The sequence below is a fragment of the Lycorma delicatula genome, chromosome 1 (assembly GCF_047948215.1).
Source record: "Lycorma delicatula isolate Av1 chromosome 1, ASM4794821v1, whole genome shotgun sequence".
Taxonomy (NCBI): Eukaryota; Metazoa; Arthropoda; class Insecta; order Hemiptera; family Fulgoridae; genus Lycorma; species Lycorma delicatula.
In genome coordinates, this window is record NC_134455.1 from 211,018,469 (window position 1) to 211,040,189 (window position 21,721).

The 21,721-nt window shown below is 29.4% G+C and overlaps 1 protein-coding gene and 1 pseudogene across 2 annotated transcripts in view; both read right to left on the reverse strand.

The window, feature by feature from the left end:
• Ncc69 (sodium chloride cotransporter 69) overlaps positions 1-21,721 on the reverse strand; it is a 235,386-nt gene that overhangs the window by 197,691 nt on the left and 15,974 nt on the right. For both annotated transcript variants that reach the window (XM_075371314.1, XM_075371306.1), the window contains exon 2: positions 245-790. In XM_075371314.1, the coding sequence (XP_075227429.1) occupies positions 245-598 (354 nt within the window). In that variant the 5' untranslated portion in view covers positions 599-790. The remainder of the gene's footprint in view (positions 1-244; positions 791-21,721) is intronic.
• Positions 19,320-19,499, reverse strand: LOC142318578 (U4 spliceosomal RNA; annotated as a pseudogene).

Consider the following 21,721-nt stretch of genomic DNA (forward strand, 5'->3'; position numbering starts at 1 on the left):
AATGCTGCTGTATGAAATGCAGAAATACTTATAATTTTCATACCTCAAAGTTTATACACGTGTATTCATATAAAACAACTTATTGAAATGAGTTTTAAAAATAAGAGTTCATTTAGAGTCCTTCCTGTATTTTTTTTATGTAGGTTTAACTGGATATATTACATTAAAACTCTTCTGATAGTAGATCTCTATAAAAGATCATGTAAGAAAGCGATATATTAATAAATCAAACTACTTCACTTACCTTTCCCTCGACAGTAGCATTGTGTAGTTCTTCTAAAGTAGGCCTGTAAGCAGCTTGAATGGACATTATATTCCTATAGTTATCCAAACGAGGTAAAGCTTCTCTTGTCATGTGCCTAAAACTTTTCACGTAACCATGATCCAATAAATCATCATCATCATCGTCGTTCTCGCCGTCATCTTCACATAATCTATCCGTTTCTTCTTCACAATTTTCATCTTTGCCTCCTTCAACAAGATTTACTTGAAATCTGGCCCTTCGTTCACTATTTGTAACGTCACCCAGTTCAACAGAACCCCAGTCTCGACCCCCTGATGTATTATCACCAGATTTAGAAGCTCGTGATGAAGACATTTTGTAAATTGTAAAAAAAACTGTTCCCTGAAAAACTTTTTTAAATTTTCTTATTTTATCCGGTGCTACCCATAAACAAAAATCCGATTTTAGTAATAATAAACTAAAAACACATCTGAATGTGACTGAGATGAAATAAAAACCTCACTTTCTTCTTAAAACGCAGGTGATGCTGGGATATCTAAAAAGCTCCTGAAACAAAAAGAAAAAGAGATTACTAAGTTGTAATATAAAATTATAATGTTATAATAATAATCTACTACGCGTACGCGCACTTACGCGACATTGATATTATTTCTCGAAGGTACAGTGTTATTACTGACTGATACAGTAGATATTATTGCTCGAAACAGTAAATAAATCTTTCAGCAAATTTAATTTTGAACTTGATTAAAAAAGGGTATATAATGGTCTTTATTATTCAAAGATAAATATAATATTTTTTCTTAACATGGCATATTTGAATGCAATATTTTATATTTTATTATTAAAAACGAATCTGAAACAATTTTTTTTAAATAAATTTTCTAATCTTAAATATTTTTTCTTCATTTACAATATGAAAATATTAATTTTTTGATATTATTCCTCCAAGCATCGTTGACGATATGGTAATAAATGATTTTTTTTAAATATAACTTAATCGCTGATTATTACCTTTCTTTATATTTGAAATCATGAAAAGTCAACAAAATATCAACAGCATACTTTATATCAACAACCCTCTCACGTAAAGTACAAATTAACAAATTTGATGAAATCTGTTGAAACCCATAATTCGTCTGTTGTTACTTTGTTTTAGAAAAATGTTTAAATTTAATGATCGAACAGTGTAACCTCAAATCAAAAGGGACATTTGTTATCTCTGTGGTTTGACAAGAACAAAAAGATCAATAAAAATTAGAATTACAATATCTGTTTAGTTAATATGTCTAAATTTATTAAGAAATCTAAACATATTACAAAGTATTTTGTATTACCGTGTTCAATTAGATTCACACTTCACGGTAAAATTCTTCCGGCTCAAAGATTGATGAAAATTTGTTTAATCGGTGAAAAAAAAACTAAATAATGAGAAAGACAATGTTGAATTGAACTTTCAATTTCAGTGGTTATATTATAAAATGAACTAGATGAGTAAGACATTTAATAAATCATCAAATTAAGTCAGGCATTTAAACTTTAAAAAAAATCAAGCTTAAGTTTTAAGATCAATATTGCAAGGTCGGAAATTTACTTCAAAGAAATACAAAAATATTTCGGTCTTTAGAAATGGAAAACTTTGTTTCAGTAGTTAGGAAAAATGTTTTAGTTTACTCAAAGGAAGAAAGTAACGACTTTGTTTTATTTACGGAACAATTTGCAGACGAGATAGAAATATACAATAACAGCGAAAAAATCAGATGTGGACATTGCATGACTTCCTTGTACGCTTATTAAATTACATACACACATTTTTTTTTTATGAAAAGAACATAAAATTTCATTTAATGAATAAGTTCTGATATTTATTTTATATTTTTGTATATAATTGTTATTATTGAATTATTATTTATTGTTAAAACCTTTTTTTTTACAATTAGAGGTTAATAATTATTAATAAATCAATATAGTTAAAAAGTAAAAAAAAAGGAGATGAAGTCGGATTTCAACCGATGTGCCTTGCACTAGTAAGATGCAAATATTACATTAATTAAAATTTCACTTGGCTGTAACTCTGGAAGCAATGAAAAGAAGTACCATTTATGATAGATATATCGTTGAAACTCTCTTTCAATTAGGGCTTCTTACTGCAGTTAAGAAAAAGTCCAAAATCCAATTTTTTTTATTTTAGGCTTTTTTGGACAATTTTGGTTCAGTTGATTGCAATCAAAAGGGAAGGTGCACAACTAGATATTACAACAGTCCTAAACCCAAACTTTCAACATCCTGCGGCTAATCGTTTTTCAGTTCTGCGAGATACATACGTATGTACAGACGTCACGCCGAAACTAGTCAAAATGGATATTTCCGTTGAAATCTGAAAACCAAAATTTTTCGTGATCACAATACTTCCATAACTTCGGTCAAGGAAGTAAAAATTATAAATTCAACTGTATGTTTCACAGTCTTAATGAGCTATTAATTAAATCAAATAAATAAATGGTCGCAATTTTTTCACTCAAACCAGTAACAATAGCAATAAAAAATGCTGACAACACAGCTGTAGGACTTTCCCGTCACGCGGCTTTTTTCTAATGCACGGCTTACACACACACACACACACACACACACACACACACACACACACACACACACACACACACACCAATATCTACAGAGGCATTTACATCGGTGGCATCCCAACGAGACCTGGCTTATTACTGTGAGATTTAAAAATTTAGAGGGTAAAAACGACTCCCGTTAAAGACCATGAGGGTTAGGAACGGGCGGGTGTAGCAACCGGAAGCGTCACAAGGCGGGTGTCTTCTCCTACAGGGTTGGGATGCACTGCCTTCTACGTTTCAAAATTATTTATATTTTTTGGAGTGGGGGTGCAATTTAGCAAAAGAAGTTTACACAAAAGATATTTTTTTATAATTTTTCACAAAAATATTTTTTTTAAACGCAATGAAACCACCCCTTTTACAGCCTTCAATAACTTTTCAAAATTAAAATCATTTTTAGGGGTGTGGGTGAAATTTAGCAAAGTATTTTTTTTACAATTAATATTAATATTCACAAAAATTATTTATTAGTTTATAATATTCACAAAATTATCAAAAAAGATAACCTTAATTATGCAAAATTTGGAGACGATTTCTTTTTTCCCCTGAATCCCCCACCACGACCTTTAAAAATTGAAAATTTAGAAAATTTAATACCATCAGTGCCCCCTTCCCTATTATAGAAAAATATCCAAGTTTGGTGAAAATCGGTGAAGTAGTTCTGGAGATATAAGGCGACTTACATACGTACGCACATTTGTCGCGGAAATTTCGATGCCAATTTTCGGTTTTCTGGGGTCCTTAGGAGTCAATTCGTCAAGATTCGGTGAAAACCGTATATGCCCAATTTTGATCGATTACCAAACTTTCCTTTCTATACCGTTTAAGTTCAATTCAAAAATTTTGTGGGCGTCAATAAATCACAGAATTATTAGCTATTAGCTAATAAAGAGAAACAGAATGCAATATGTACCTGAAAATGTATTTTGAGCTCTCATGTTCAGATTTCTGTGAACCTTGTAATAATAGGCGGTAAACATTGTCATCGTTTTCTATAACATATTTCAAAGATAGATATGAAAACATATGTAAGATAGAAAAGAAAATTGAGAACAAAATTCCAGCAGATTACTATTGGACTTTTATTTTTGTTGCACTAAATTATTTACGAAAAAATAAAAACAATTAAGTATGCTAACGTATGTACTGCAAATTTAAATCTATTACAGATTTAAATTATGTTAATTTTATATTCTTGTAATTTTTTAACTAAATTTGCAATAAACACAAAACATCAAACAATCCTAAAAAAGTCATCAAACGTACAAAGAGATTGAAAAAATTGTAATAGTTAATCAGCTACTTTTATTAGTTTTTTTTTTAATAATATTATTTTTATTTCTTATCAAATACTAAGGATGTTGAGTTCCTGTATCGGCTTGTGTTTTTTATCTCTATATGTAAAATAAATAATGTGTTGTTTCTTATGTACTTACGTTGAACTGAACAGTAAATCACTGTTTCCGAAGTCAAATTAAAAAAATTAAGCGAAAAGTGATACTTTGAGAAATAAAATCAAGAATTCAAATCACCAATAATTGTAAACAACTACAATGTAGATTTTACGTAAAATAAAATAAGTTATTCGAATATGAAACAGATGTATTAAAATAACAATTTTTTCCCTAGAAAACAAAAAATAACGATTTTTGTACATTAAAGTCGTACTGTGATAAAACATCAACTTTCTGAGAATACTGAGGCTATCTCAGTATTTTTTATATAAGGCGTGGTTGGTTCGACGAAAATTAAAATCGCATACATTCAGTTCAAGAAGACAGGATTTCCTCCTTTAGCCTTGAACATAAATATACTATGTACTATGTCAAGAAAAAGAACAGACTCGTGCAAACTGACCTATTAAAACATTATACTCTCACCACCATTCGTTTACTAAGTTGTTTCAAGCACTTAATTATTTATAATATTGGGTATAAAGGTGAGATTTTTTAATGCACTTCAGATAAATTTGCTAAAGTAAGGAACCCTTCAAAAAGCAGATATATTTATCTTCTAGTTACAGTATTGCATGATTATTACTTCCTTATATAGTTGTTTTCTCCAACCGGCTTTTCAGCTACTGCCGGGTCTGGGTATGTGTGTATAGGCAATGCAGTTACTTCTACTGGCTTGCCAGGCCTGACGAAACTGCAAATGTAGTGAAATGTAAGAGTAAATGTACCGGTAAACATGTAGTCTGGAATACTCATAACGACCACTCCTGAGACGTATTTAATTAAAATCCAGCCACCAAAGAACACCGCTACCCACAGTCTAGCATTCAAATTTATATAAAAGTAACTCCCTTTAAAGAAAAAAAAAAACATTACAAATTCAGTAGTGATTTACAATTTGAGGCTTGAGTGAGGCAGATTCAGAGCTGGGAATCCGATGGCAAACAATAAAACTCGTATTAAATGTCAATGTTATATCTCTCGTTTGCAAAAAGTAGTAGTATACGGAGGCATGATGTAATTCGTTATGCAACAGTGCGCTTGACTGAATGTTTGACTATTAAAAAAAGAGATCTATTACAAAAAAGGAGAAAACATCAACATCATTAATTTAAATATCTTAAAAGAAAATTATTTTTGAATCCCTCTCAGTCAATGACACATTTATTATAAACACAATAAAACAGGGGGGCACAATAAAAAAGAGATCATTTTTAATTATGCAGGTTCATTAAACTAATTTTTTTTTCTATAATTTTATCAATAACACTAGTCAACACAAAATTTGTATCTAATATGTTACACAACTTTTCTCACTGTAATTTGGGTGCTAGATTTCAAATATGCTAGTGAAGTTGTGTTACCACTTAAAGGTTTAACGCGATCGTAAACATTTGTAAAATTTTGTTATAATAAACTCATTATGAGTTTATTATACTGCTTACAATTAAGCATAGTTTCTGTATTTTTACTTTTAAACAATACGCATAATACTTGCTTAATAAGGAAAAAATAAATAAATATATACACTGTACCATGAGAAGTAGACATACACAAACAAGTCTGTATGATGACATCATAGACATCAGTTGTTGCCTACTACAGAGTTTAAAATCTTATTTACTCTAAACTTCATCGTCAATACCGCGTGATGTGTTTCACAGAGTTATTAGTACATTTTCATCAAATCTTAATAATACAAAAGAGATTTTTCTCGTTTTTATTTGCTACAACATGACTTCTGCAAAAGTTCGTAGATGTTTAAATTATCCAGAGAGTTTTTGTTACGTCTGTGGTAAATTTATACCTAAATTTCAAAAAAAGACTATTTCTAAATTGATAAAAACAGATGATAAACTTTATTTTGATTGTGTACTCGGGGATCAAAATAAAAAAATCTGGGCATCTCATGTTATTTGATTTTCGTGTTCAGTAACTCTAACTGAATGGTTGAGAAGAGAAAACGACGAGCCTTGCCGTTTGCTGTACCGATAGTTTAGCGTGAACCTAAGGACATATTCCGGAATAACAGCGTTTCTTTAGTGACACTTCTAAATTTAACATGAAAGCAATTTTATTTCATAATGGTAACAGTCATCCATTCCATTAGCCTATGCAGTCGAAATTAAAGAAACGTATGGCATCAATATTAGAAGAAACAAAATAAAAGAGCATAAGTGGCAAGTCTGCAGTGTTCTGAAAGTTGTTACGTTACTTTTTGGCTTACAAAAAAATATTTTTTTATTGACTAGTGTAATTTAAAAAACTTCACGATTGTTGAAGGGTTCTACATTTTTACACTACAACTATTCAGTTAGCTTATAGAATTCAAATTAACAAACTATGGGTACGAGTGTTCAGGCGGCCGATTCACAAGCATATCCGGTATTCCTGATGCATATAAAAGAAACTGTGCGACGTTAATATCCAGTAACCACGCACTATTATATTTCACAAAAGTTATACATATAATCTAAATTGGAATAAATTAGGACATGTTAAATGATCAATAAATATTTCTTGTTCGACTTATTTGATAACTCATGAGTATTTTAAACGTTAAAATTGTTTATTGTTAACGTAGTTAAAGTTATGAAATTGTCAATTGTCCACTAACAGCAGAAATTCACTAATATTTTACAATAAATTTCTGTCGTAATAAACAAATAGTAAATTCAATTCAATTTTCGTCCTCTGATTACAAAAATCCGTAGTGCTGTCCAGTATTAAGACATAAAATGAGAGGCTCAATTCTGTTTTCTATTACATTATCCAATTCCTAATAATTTGGTTCAACAGTATCCCTAACATACAGTTAGGGATACTGTACAGTTTATCCATTATATACAGTTTTCCTTTCCTGATGGCCCGTTTTATCGAAGGCTTTTAAACATAAATTTTTAACATCAGATATTTTAAAAGCAGTATTTTATGACGCTATGTAACTTTTGATTTGTCCCCAAATTAATTCAATTGGGTTGAAACTACAACGACGGGAAGGTAATTGAAGCATTACTTAACCACTACATCTTGCTAACTCATCAATTTTATACATATTAAAATTACTTTTAATTCGCGAACCCTTTACAATAATTGAACTTTAAGTTTATCCTCTTAAAAAATCATCACTCCTTTGGAATTAAGCTACATTTTGATATAATTATTTTTCCAACACACGCTAGACTTTTTCCTTTTTATATGAATGATAAGGGACGTTGTCTAAGACAATAACCGAATTATCTTCCAGAAGAGGTAACACATCGCTAAACCATTTCTCAAAAGTCGTTCACCTCGATATGATAGTCTCCTGTAGATTTAGATTCAAAAATTCAGAGATCACCATTAACAAACCCGGTATCACTTCCGATATGCGTAATTATGAGACGCCCATCTTTACCCGATGGAGCATTACCGATTGATAAGCCCCACAGAAAGATTTCTTTTGACGAATTCACAGCTTTATCTTTTTAAATGAAACTTTTCGATAGACCCAAGTTTCATCACATAATACAGGTATATTCTACTGCCTTCTTGCTTCATTTTCTTTATTTCAATGAAGTAATGTATTCGCCATATAATGATATCATCCCTGTCAATTAAAACGCTTTCTCGGCCCTGTTTTTCTTATTTAAAATTCGTACTTTTTAAAAATTTGTAAAAAGGTTTTCTTCGGAAATCTTGTAGATCGCTATCCCCAATTGAAACGCGTAACACTTTATCTATTGCAGAAAGTTCGTTTCGAAAATAAAATTCCTATACCTTTTCACGAATAGCCTTTTTATCGAAATCGTCAACTTTTTCTTCAATTGACCTGCGGGGTTTTGTTTTCTTAGGAGACCCTAATTCATTAGTAGTTTTTTGCTCGCGAATCAAGTTATACACTAAAGCAGCACAACTTCCATTTATTTATATTAGCAGTTTTATTAACGACATCCAAAATCAACGCCGCTGGATTACTCTGCAATTCGCTTTTGTAAGTATTTAAAACGATGTATTTTGCTGCACGACTTAGGGATTTTTTTCGAGTTTTTTTTTTCGGAGGGGATATCAATAATCGTGTACTATTATCAGCTGAATCAGTATCAGAATAATGGTATAAATCAAGTCGTACAGACACAAATATAAGAATACACTACACTCACGTTCCGGTTAACATATAAAATTGCTTTACCGGTATATTTAAATAACATCAGAGTAAGTAAATAAGTAACAGAAACACAAAAATAATAAAAAATAAAACACTAGAACAAAAGAGTGATCATATGAAAAACACGAGTTTTAATAGAACTGAAAGAAAGAATATTATAATTCATAAACGTTTGATTACATGAATACCATATGACTAATTAATCATACGGAAACTAATATGAGTAATGATTTTTGTGTTGTATGTACATATAGAGCCACCCGCCGGCATGGTCTAGTGATGAACGCGTCTTCCCAAATCAGCTGATTTGGAAGTCGAGAGTTCCAGCATTCAAGTCCTAGTAAAGTCAGTTATTTTTACACGGATTTGAATACTAGATCGTGGATACCGGTTTTCTTTGGTAGTTGGGCTTCAATTAACCACCCATCTCAGGAATGGTCGAACTGAGACTGTACAAGACTACACTTCATTTACACACTCATACATATCATCCTCATTCATCCTCTGAAGTATTATCTGAATGGTAATTACCGGAGGCTAAACAGGAAAAAGAAAAGTATATAGATAGAGCCACGTTGTGAATCGACACAGATTCAAGGGACGTAACTCGCAGAAACATGACGAAATCATACACTAACGCAACGTTTGTTTATTCTTCAATCTACTAGCTAACTGAATACAGTATAGATTATGGATTTTTTGTTTATGATCATATTACTAAGTTTTTAATAAAATCTTGTTTTAACTATTCCTGTTTTAAAATGTGTCAAAATTTCTTGAATTATTTTTTAACGATTACGAAAACTGTTTTAAAACTGTATATACAGTAAGAGAAAGAGAACGGTCTCACAGCAAGTCACAATTACAATGCAATCATATACGTTTACATACCGACTTAAAATATCGGTAAGTTATTTTACTCTATTTGCAATAAAAAAAAAGTAATTATAATTATTATTTTAATTTCTTGATGTTACCGTTTAAATAGACTATGGTGCATTTATAAGGCCTTTTTGTTTTCACCCCACAATATTTTTTTTTTTTTTACGTTACTTAATACATAATAGTAATTGGTCATGTTAAACAAGTCTGGTTACTTAGTACATTGCACTAAATATAGTGCACAGTATAGCGCATTGGTGTCGCTGCCTGCAATAGTCTGTGTTGATTTTCTTCAAACATGGGTTTTACAAATGTACCTGAGAAGGTCCAATATAACCATTGCTTATAATTATAAATATAATCTAATCAAACTTAACCTACTCTTGCTTCGCTCGCTAACCTTGAATAGCGAGTGTAGGATAAGTTTGAATAGTTTATACTTATAATTTCTCGGGTTTAAACATGTTTAAAAATGAGCACTTACTAATACGTAACGTAGAAAAAAGCCATTGCGGGGGAGAAACAGAAAAGATCCCATTTATTTTAATCATTCAGTGAGGCTAACTAAGTAAAGTTAGTTTCAACAATAAGTGTCTTCCCAAATCAGCTGATTTGGAAGTCGAGAGTTCCAGCGTTCAAGTCCTAGTAAAGTCAGTTATTTTTACACGGATTTGAAAACTAGATCATGGATACAAGTGTTCTTTGGTGGTTGGGCTTCAATTAACCCCACATCTCAAGAATGGTCGAACTGAAACTGTACAAGACTGCACTTCATTTAGACTCATACATATCATCCTTATTCATCCTTTGAAGTATTATCTGAACGGTATTACCGCAGGCTAAACAGAAAAAAGAAAGTTTCAATAATAAGTAAACATAGTATTTCATAAATATACAAAACCAGCCAGTTGTCAGAACTGGCTAACTTCTAAGTCAGCCTTTAATTCCAGACAAAGATATTAAACTTTTTTCATTTATCTTTTCATCCATTTATCTTCTTCGTAATAATTTTAGAAAGGCATGTTTGCAGTTGTAAGAATAAAAATAAACCAAATTAAATTTTATATTTTGTTTATTTAAAAATATTTAAAGAAATAATCTTTATTAAACTTGCTTATTAGATGGTAAATAAGGAAGTTAAACTAATTTTGTTGGTTTTTAAAGTTGCAGTAAATTTAAAAATCGTGATATTTTCAATCTCCTGTAGTTTAAAAAATTAGCTAAATATATCAACAGTAATTAATAAAAAAATAATTTAAAAAATCCATTTAAATAAGAATTTTTTTCTATTAAATAAAAAGTATAAAAATAAATGAATGTCATACACACATAAGTAGCATTTTCGTTTGTTTAAGTTCCGTTACAGTAGCACAAACAACAAAAACGTTTATTCCAGATTTTTAAAAATTATTAATGTCAGTCACTGAGATGCAATGGAATGATTTCAGAATCTTGTATTTTAACTAAACTGAAAATAAAAACGTTTCCTACCGTTCAGTCTTTAATTCTCTCATCTTCTGCTTTTCTTAACAATTAAAACCTGACCATAAATCAGGTAAACATCCTGGTAAACAATAAATCAGGTAATCCTGGTAAATAATGGTAAACACCATTATTTAGAACTACTGTTGATTTTGGGTTGTCGTAAAACAGAATTCGGATAGTCTACCAGCTTTTTGACAAAATTAATCACGAAGCAACATATCAAACTTTACTAAAGAAAAATCCGATAACATTACATTATAAAGTACGTATTAGAAAAGGGACGGAAATATAACAAGTAAAAAGAAACAGAGGGTTGAAGATGGTAGTGATTAAGGTCAGTTTTTATTGCAATAATTAGGTCACGTATACATATATCAGACATCAAGATGTTTTTTACAACTGAAATATGTATAAATTCATAATAAACTTAAACAGTTGAAGTGAAAAACGAGCTGTTTACATTCACCAACCTTCTTATACTGTATAATTTATTAGATATAATTAAAAAAATGTAATATGTCGTATTTTCCTCAAGACCAAAATATTCTTCACATCACTATAACATATAATAAAGAAAATTCCATCACATGCATTTTTTTATGTTCGCGCATAATTTTTATGGAAATGGTATACAACCCGCATGATGTCAATAAAAAAAATCAACTAAATAACTTCTTAAATGGATTTATTAATAAAATTTCAAGGTTCAAATGGTGTCTCACAACATACTTAACAATGTTATATAATCTTTTGATGCTTTTCTGAGGTTTCATAAACTAATTTTTAAATAATTCAAATATTGTATATTAATTTTAAAGCTACCATGTTATTTTCAAAAAAAAAACTAATATAAAATTTTAATTATTATAAAAATATTTAAGTAATTAAAACAGTCAACGTTAACGAAAGTTATTGAACATAAAACTAAAATAATTTCAATATAAGAACAAGATGATCCCATTAAAGGAAGAATATATGTCTACTGTAAAATGCAATAATACTCGTATTTATAATTATTTACACCTTAAAAATGTAAAGAAAAAACTTGCAACGATAAGATGCAATGTAGACAAATAAGACTAACGGAATATTATCAAGTTAAAGTTAAGAAACCGTAAGAATAGGTTTGAAAATGACTGGAATGCAATGTTTTTTCCGGGTCTACCTTTAGGCACTGCTTCAGAGGATGAGATGAATGATTTGCAGCGTATGTGAAAATGCCATGCCTGACTGGGATTCGAATCCGGGGCCTCCAGATGAAAGGCCGAGACGCTACCACTGGCATGCAATTATTAAAAAAAGAGCGCACGCCTTCAATAACGAAGGCAGCATACGAGTCGTTAACTACAAAGATAAAAGTTAGGTGACAATTTTGAATAACAAAAAAGATATTAGAACTGCTGGATAAATGTAGAAAGAATAATTAAATGTAATAAGGTATACAAGTGTACAGTCTAGATTAGATGTACTTTAGAAACAAAAAAAAAACAAAGCAGAAAGTGCATAACAGAAAAAGAATATTATTTAAAAGAGAGAAATAGCAAAGTAGATTAAAAGTTATTAATAGGGAAATACTTTAATAAATTTTGAAAACACTTCAATTTATATTTGGAATCAAATTCTTAAATTATAAGAAAAATACGGCAAATTTTAGCTACAATATAGAAAATAAATGAGTGGAAAACGTTACGATAATGAGGAGAGAAATAATTTCAATATGAGCAAAAAAGGAAAAGATAAGCTAGTACAAAAGTAGTTGTGAAAGACGAAGAATTTTCTTGAGTTCTCGCCACTATTTAAACTTTACATAGATTAAAAAAACTAAGGAAATCAACATAATTTACGCAAAGAAAAGTCACAAGATGTGGGGTGACAAAAGATGATAAATTTTTCTATTTGACATTTTTTAAGAAAGATACAATAACCACTCACAAGTACCTACGTTGCAACCAATATTAAGGATCACGAAAAGTTAACAATAAAAGAATTATTATAAAATAACAAATACGAGTAAATATATTAAAGATGATGTGAAACAATTTTTTACAGACAATTAAGAAAAAAAATCATGAAGGACCTTTCAAGAAAACTGTGTGAGATAGTTACGGAAGCATAAGCAAAAATCGTATAAATGTTCTTGAAATCTTATTTACTTTTTTTAGATCCCAATCTGTATACTGTATATTTTAATAGACCTAAAAACAATAATACAGTGAGTCAAGTTTTAAGGTTTAGAGGGTTGAATCAATATAAATTTAAGATTTTCTGCAGGATTATAGAAAAAATGTTGACACAAACCATAGCAAGAAATTTGGGAACAGTTGATAATACAATCAGGTATTGCAAATCAGGTGTACAGTAAATAATTAAAAAAGAAATATTGAACCAGGCGAAAAAGGATGACATCAAACATCAGAGGAAAATTTAAAAAAATGGACAAATACAACTGAAAAAATCATAAAATATAATTAGAAAAGAAGAAAGTTTTATGTTATAGAAAGCACAAACAGATAACTTTTATCAGATAATTTTAATCAACCCATTTAGGAATAATTCTTAAAAATAACCTTTCAAAGAAATATGGGACTAAAAAAAATTAAGTTGCATTACCTACTTTTTCATAAATTTAAACGGTAATTTAGAATACCGGCCTTTCCTAAGATGCAAAATACTTGAGCCTATCAGTAAGCAATTTACCTTTATCAACTTTGGGGAGAAAATCAAGTCAGAAAATATATACGATTTAAACACAAACGTCCCATTGATCCTCGTCATTAAGTATATACATAATTAAGTACATGCATATTTAAGATAAATATACAATTATTAAACACTAAGAGAAAATGAAAAAAAATAATAACCTAACAGGTTTTTTTAAGAAACAATGAGCCCTACTGCTGCCTCATACATTACGTCAGTAAATGAGCACTTGACCAATAACATAAAAGGATAGAAAGAATTTTCACAGTTCATCCACCTGGCAGTAATTTACCTAATAACCATTTAAATAAAGTTGTGTAAAACGTTTCAGTTATGAATTCACTAGTAATTTGAAAAAAAATGTACTATAACGTAAAAAACATTATTTTTAAAGAGGGAAATAAAAAACTATCTTGCCACAGAAGAACTAAAGTACACGATAAAGATGTAACTCCACCCGAGATAAGCACTAGAGTCCCTTGAACTCGTTCCACGAAAACAATTTTACTTTAGCCATTTTAAACTTGCATCGAAAAATACTGCTTTTCGTCCATAAGGAAACACCTTTAGAGATCATCAAATAAAGAACACCAAAAATTTAAGTTATAATTTTGTAAGAAGAAAATGTAAAAAAAAGAACAAATCAATTTACAATCTTTTTTTGTAAATTATTTAGTAACTCACTTGTGTTGTTTAAACAAAAATAAAGAAAATACTCTCTTTAGTAGGTACGACTTCCAGGTTCCATAATTTCGGTATAATAATTCTACAACACAATATATTTATTTAATAACCACACGTTTAATATAGAATTTGTCTTTACTTTCACAGAATAAAAAACGGGCGATGTTATTTTTCAAACCCCACGATTTATCTTCCGTTTCAGAATGCCATTTTTACAAGAACGGGATAAAGACTGGTAAAATTATTATTTATTTATTTATTATTATTTATGGGAAAAAATGAACACGTTAGTCATGAAGAACTATAAATAAATATGTTATATTACTAGTGACAAATAGTTTATGCAGTTCAACAAAAAAACAAAGCAAAATGTATTCACTTCATAAGATTTATATTTCAAAAATAAGAAAAAACTCTTACAATAAAGAACGATAGTAGAAAACATAAATTGTGAAAAATTTTAAGTCTAAAAATGAAAAAAAAATAATAAGTAAAAAGTGACATCACGCTAATAAAACTTAGAATCAGACTTTCATGCAGCTCATAAAAAGTGATATAAAGAATCGCCTAATGAAATCCGTGTGATAGCGGGGGAAATAATAATTTCTCTACAAGGAGAAATAAGTACTGTACTATCACTACATATTAGACCGGTGAGCTAAGCCAGGATAAATGTTAGTTTTTCACATCATAAAATGGATCTCTAAATTTACAATTACTTACATTACACTAACACTGAAACTAGCCAAGCAATATTACCAACAAGGTTAAATTTAGATCACAAAACCATTCCCTTTTCCAGTAATCTAGAAGAACAATATTTTTTCGATTAAGTACTGTGAAATGTAGGGGTAAATTAATTCAATAGCGACTTTTAATATTATTAGTTAATATCGATAAGTGAAAGAAAAAAAAAAAATATATATATATTAGACAAACAAAATATACATATACTATCAAACAACGTAAATATGTTGTACATTTCATATATCTCAGAATTTTTACATTATAATTTTACAAGCCAATTGCGATTACATAAATATTGTGAGAAATTTCAATGATTAACCGATCATTTCAATTCAACAACATTAGCATGTTCAGAAACACAGGATTTTTTTGTTGTAAATATAATTTAATATATTCAAAATGCTAAATCCTCTTTCAGGTATTCAGCCCTATTATTAACCTTACTCCTGGCGTTTTAACAAGCCTTTTGTGCTAATTCATACAAGAATTTCAATTTCATTGTTGAAAAAATGTATTGAAATTCAATTTTTTGGCCTTTTCATCTTGTGTTTATAAAGCAAGTATTGTTAATTCTGCGACTTTTGACGCTATACTGATGAAAAGGAACTATCCTCCACAAGATAAACGCCAAATCGTCGCTCCGCCATATCTGCTCGGAAAATGGTTTTTTAGTAAAGTCCAACAAACGTTTAGAAATGCAAATAACTCATGATATACATATATATATATATATATATATATATATATATTTCATGAAAAATTATTAATTTAAATTTTCAATTTTTACATTATGCATTTAAATTTTACATTTCATATTTTTAGTCCTCACGAGTTCATACTGATGTCATTGTAGGGTTACTACTATTAAATAAGGATACAAGCAACTTTAGCTATAATGTACAGACTAAGTACGCCGATCATGGAAATTTTGGCGCCTTGACAGAAGTGTGTTCGTATTCTCGTGCTCGTAAATGGAAAGAAGAACCAAAAAGGATATATTTGTCTACAGCGGAGCATATCAGAGCTACTACGTCAAGAACGAAGGAGACATTGGAAGAAAGAGAGCTTATCAGGCTTTAATGGTTATTTATCAGTATTACTCTCACAACCATGAGGATAATGAACACAGCGGAGGTTCAGAGGTTGTAGAGTATTTATAAGATGGAAGCCGACTATTTTGAAACACATTCTTCAGATCACTCGGTTTCGGATCCTGTACTGACAAAACAATTACTCTAAAGAAATTATAATGCACTAATAGTTTTTATAAATTGAACAAGCTTTCATTTTTATTTATTATTATTCTCACAAGTAGTTTGACGAACAAAGGGAGGTCCAGGGGGCAGAGCCCCCTGGCTAGACAGGAAGGGTGCGCAAATCGAACTGTGACCGGCTGGTAATAAGTAAAATTTAAACTTAGGATAACAATATTAATTTATCTGAAAACAAAATCTGCACGGAAACTATCACGAATATTCTCAATAAAGAACAGCAAACTGAATGCGCGTAATCATTATGTGAATCACTGAACCCGGTCAAAAGTATAAAAAGTAATTTTAGAGCGATACGTTTACTATTAATATTTTGAAAAATTCCGAGGCTGAATACTCAAAAATATTCATAGAATTTTAAGATATTCATTGTTATCTAAAATACTAAACGGTTTTAAACATCCACACAATTTCTAAAGATTATAGAAAATATCAATTAATTTACCTTTGTAAAAATGGTAAAGGTTCAAAATTTAAGTCATAATTTAATACAAATTCGTGAAATACTTCTGAATTTGTATTTATCGTTGTTTTCATTAGTAATAGGTTCATAATAATAAGATCAATTTTGCCATTGAAATATTTATTGTGTATAACCTATAAAAAAGTGATTTTTGTTTATCTCCTACGCTACGAGATTCCACTATTAAGGAATAAATTTGGCAAAATCATGCCTCACTAGTAATATTAAAGTAATACTGGTTCATTAAAAGCCCACAACACCTGTAAATAAAGAAAATTCTAAAAATTAAAATTGTTCAACTAGTGAACAATAAGCAACCTCCCCCTCGGCTCAATGAGATGAGGATGATATTTATGACATATAAATGAGGTGCAGTATTTTACAGACTCAGGCCGACCATTCCTGAGACGTGTGGTTAATTGAACCCCAACCACCAAATCGATATCACTGTCTAATTTTCAAATCAGTATAAAAGCAACTAAGTTTAACTAGGATCTGTACCTCAAAACCTTTGACTTCGAAAATCAGCTGTTGATTTGCGACGAGTTAACCACTACTACAAATGAAAAAAATAATAAAGAAAAACTATTGTCTTTTTCTTCATTACCCTGAATGGTATAGAAGAAAAAACAATTATTTTCTCGTAACGGAGAAAATGAAAACTGGTAGAACAGAATAGTATTTTTTTTTATATTAACTACATATTCATGCAAAAAAATTTGAATTCTTAGCAATTTTCTCCACAACGTGATTACTTTAAATCTTATTTGAACAACTACGAAGTCAGTCAGATCTCGATAAAATGCTTTATATTTATTTTAACAGTAAAACAAAATTTAAAAATCAGGAACGAAACAGTTGTGGCTTAAAAATTAATACGACACCCTGTTTTAAAATTTTAAAAAAGGTATTCCTATTCAAATATTATTTTTACAGAATATGGATTTACAACTTGTATCCCAAATTTTATTTAAATATGTCAATTTATTCTGGACAGAGCCTATGAACTTCTATAAAAAATCCACAAACAAAACATTAAATTGTATTACTTATACACATATACGTAAACGAATTACTTAGTCACATAAGTTGAAAAGAACTTCTCACTTTCACGTAAGAAATGCATTTCCCGCATTATTCTAAAAAAAAAATCAATACTTTCTATTTTTATAACATTTAATATACGAGTTAAAATATATCAAACTAGGTTTCACAAATGTGAAATTTTTTGATAAGCCATCAGTATTGCATTAATTTTTTATCAAAATATATAATTTTTATACTTTTTTTAATATGTCTTTTTGATTCCCATACTTCCTTTCTAGTTTGTTATGAAAATTCTTGGTTTAATAAATAGTATAAACTGCAGAAGTGAATAATTATCATCAGATGCTGTATTTTGTTATGCAATTAATTTTTATAAAGTTATAAATTTATTTATTTAAATATTATAAAGTATTGTAATAGAATATATAAATAGTTTATTTCTTGTAAATTCAAAATTTCAAAATTAGGTCTTTCAAAACAAATTATTTTGTGTACCTTTGAAAACATGTTTTAATGTTTATTTTCATTTGAGATAGTAAATTTTCGCTCATATTTTAAGCACCGGAACTTATCGTAAAGTTGACATTATTATCTCAAAGAAGCAACTGACTCCGGCTTCTCGAACCCCAGGTTTTACGTCGCAGCCATACGAAATAATGATGTGAAAAAACATAATGAAGTCTATTAGTCACAATTTGTTATACATGCTTCTTCTATTCACTAGGCTTTTAAAATAGCAATCGATTTAAATACTATTTAACCGTTTATTTTGCAAAATTCATAACGGTCAATGATGCGATTACACAGAATGATTAATTCTTGTTTCGGTTTATTTATTTGTCTGATTCTTATTCGTCATTCGAGTAGTCATAAATTGTAAATCATTTTGTTTCTTACGTCTACAAGCGGTAAGGATCGATTTTCCTTCGGTAAGATTCGGCGCTAAAGCGGTCGATTCGATTTTTTGGTGAATGGTGCCAGGTTAAAATTCGTTAATTAATTAGTCGACTTGTAATCGATTACACGCTTAAATAGATAATTGTATCTAATAAACCAAGTTTGCTGTATGTCCCTCCTCGAGTGATCGTTGTTCTGTTCATCTACGCATTAATGCACTGATAATGTATTTAAAAATTATTTTTCAGTCTTCGGAGCTTTAATATACACATTTAGCTCATATATAAATAAGTGATTTCAGAAAACGGAAAAGTATCCTTCCGAAACTATCCTTCAGAGAACTTTAGAGCCACTTTCAAGACAAAAAAATTTACAGCTAAATTTAAAAAAAATGATTTTGATAAGATTTAAAAATATATTTATACAGAAGACTAAGTGTTTACAGATATGTTTAGTACACTCAGTTTTTTGAAATTTTGAAAAAAAATCATCTTTACTTGAAATCAATTGTAATTTAAACAGTATTGGTTGCGAGTTCTTTATTTAATAGAGTTTTTAAAGTATATATATATACACACACACACACACACACACACACACACACACACAAGGAACATATTCAAGAGTCCCCAAGGTAAGTATAGGATCACACGAAACTATTTTTTTCTTACGAAAGTTCCATTTTTAGTAATCCAAAGATTTCGTCTTAAAAACTTTAGGAGATAAAGCTAATTTTTTTCCAGTGGATAACTTTTGGAAAGAAACTGACCGCTCATGTATTGGTAAAAGTTTTCAACTAGCAATAATCGCACCTCAGATGAACTTCATTGGTTACGATATCACCACAGCGCAAAGTTCCCCCTCATGTATTCTCAAAATTTAATTTTAAAATTCCCTGCTTAATTTTTCTGAACAAGGATACAATCTTACAGTTAATTTCAATTTTTTGGATATAAGCCGCTCTCATATTTATTGATTAAATAAAGGTAATTTATAGCTCATATTTTCCCTATTTTATATATTTTTCTAAAATTATTTAGACCGAGTAAACGCGTTTAAGATATGAAAAGTAAATATTTCTATTAATACATTTATTTTATTTACCTCTGACAACTCACCGGAACGGGTACATATGTTTTGACAAGTTGGTTATTCCTTTCTGTGTTCCTTAAAACTCTTTATCGGAAAAATTAACTTGAATAATGTTTCAAATCAGTTTCATTTGGTGCACAACAAACCGTTTGAGTTGTTATGCGATATTAGAATAAGTTTTTTTTTTGTATTTTTAATGTTCAGATGTACTATTTCGTAATAAATAGTATTCAAAAATATCAATTCAAGTCGCGTCTACAACATTTTTCGGTGTAATCGTCATTTCTTTTATAATAATATTTTATTTACTGTTGGTAATTTTGATCGTATTATTCATATATTAGCATTACGTTCTTCTTTTAATTACGACTTGTTTAAAAATATTTAAAAGATTACTCTAAAATTTAGAAAATATACAGAAAAAAGTTGAAATAAAACATGCGCTCAAACTTGAAAACAAAATTTAAAATGTTATACGAAGTTTTTTCTTTTAAAGAAAATAATCCTAAAAATTAATATTCTTATTAACTTATTTAAACAAATCGTCATACTCCCTTCAGGTAAAAATAAGCGAATCAATTTTGAAGCTACTTCATATATGCATGAGGACTCAATTCTCAACATAAAAAAAAACCATAAACGTTGGCTCTTACTTAATCATACTTAATTTTAAGTTTAGTTAAAACTGAACTAACAAGTTCGCGGTAACAGGAGCCCGTTCACATAAACAAACAACCAGTTGCAATTTGTATCGTCTTTTTTATGGAAAAAGAATAAAATAACAATAACACTCGTAGACAATTATTATACTTTTACTGTCTTACAACAAATTAAATTCATTGAATGTACTTAGCGATATTTTGGCCCCCAAAGATCTTAGCTATGATTTTGTAACAATTTTCAATAAATAAAGTAATAAACGGCTAAAGTTAACGATAAAAATTATCTAATATATATATTATATTTATCACACAGAAATTAAAATATAGAAAGGTTGTTGGTCATTTCACGAAGTTTATTTACACTTCTTTTAAAAGTTGCCAAATTATAAATAGTGCGTCAGAGTAAACGCATGCAAGCATGGAATGTGTACATACACCACAATATAAAGTGGTATGTTGCAGTACAGATCTCTTGTATTTTATGTGCTACAAAATTTAAACGTAAAATATAGAATTCCGTATTCGTAATTGAAATTCTCATAACTATTTTATTAAGAAAAAAGTAAAAAAAAATAAATCTAAAAAATAAATGAAAATATTATCTTCTAAAGTTAGTAAATCTATCCTCTGAACTAATTCAAGAAAGTTGATAAACATTTTGAATTATTAAAATACAGTACCTAAAGTTAGCCTTGAAATGAAAAATGTTATTTAATTTCATCTGAAACTAAATTTATCTACACCTCAAAAATTCAGATAACTGAAAAATACAAAGTAGAATAAATACTTTGCATTTTTTAGCTAAAATTCTTTAAATACTATTATTGTCAAAAATATAAATAAAATCCGACTAAAAATCACCTTCCGTTATATTTTATTCCTTGTACGAAGTAAAGGATGTATTGTGAATGCGAAAAATTTCGGTTTTCAGATTTCAACGGAAATATCCTTTTTCATCATCCCTGAATCCATTTTAACTAGTTTCGGCGTGACGTCTGTATGCACTTATGTATCTCGCGTTAACTCAAAAACAATTATCCGTAGGATGTTGAAATTTTGGATTTAGGACTGCTGCAACATCTATTTGTGTACCTCCCCTTTTGATTGCAATCGACTGGACCAAAGGTGTTGAAAAAAAGCCCAAAATCAAAAACGTTTAGATTTTGGGCTTTAAATTAACTGCAATAATAAGCCTCATCGACAGCTTCTCAACGATATATCATAAGTGGCACTTATTTTCATTAGTTCCATAGTTATAGCTAAATAAGACAATGAAATATTTGGATCTTTCAAGTGAAAGGAGGCACATCGTTTCGAATCCCACT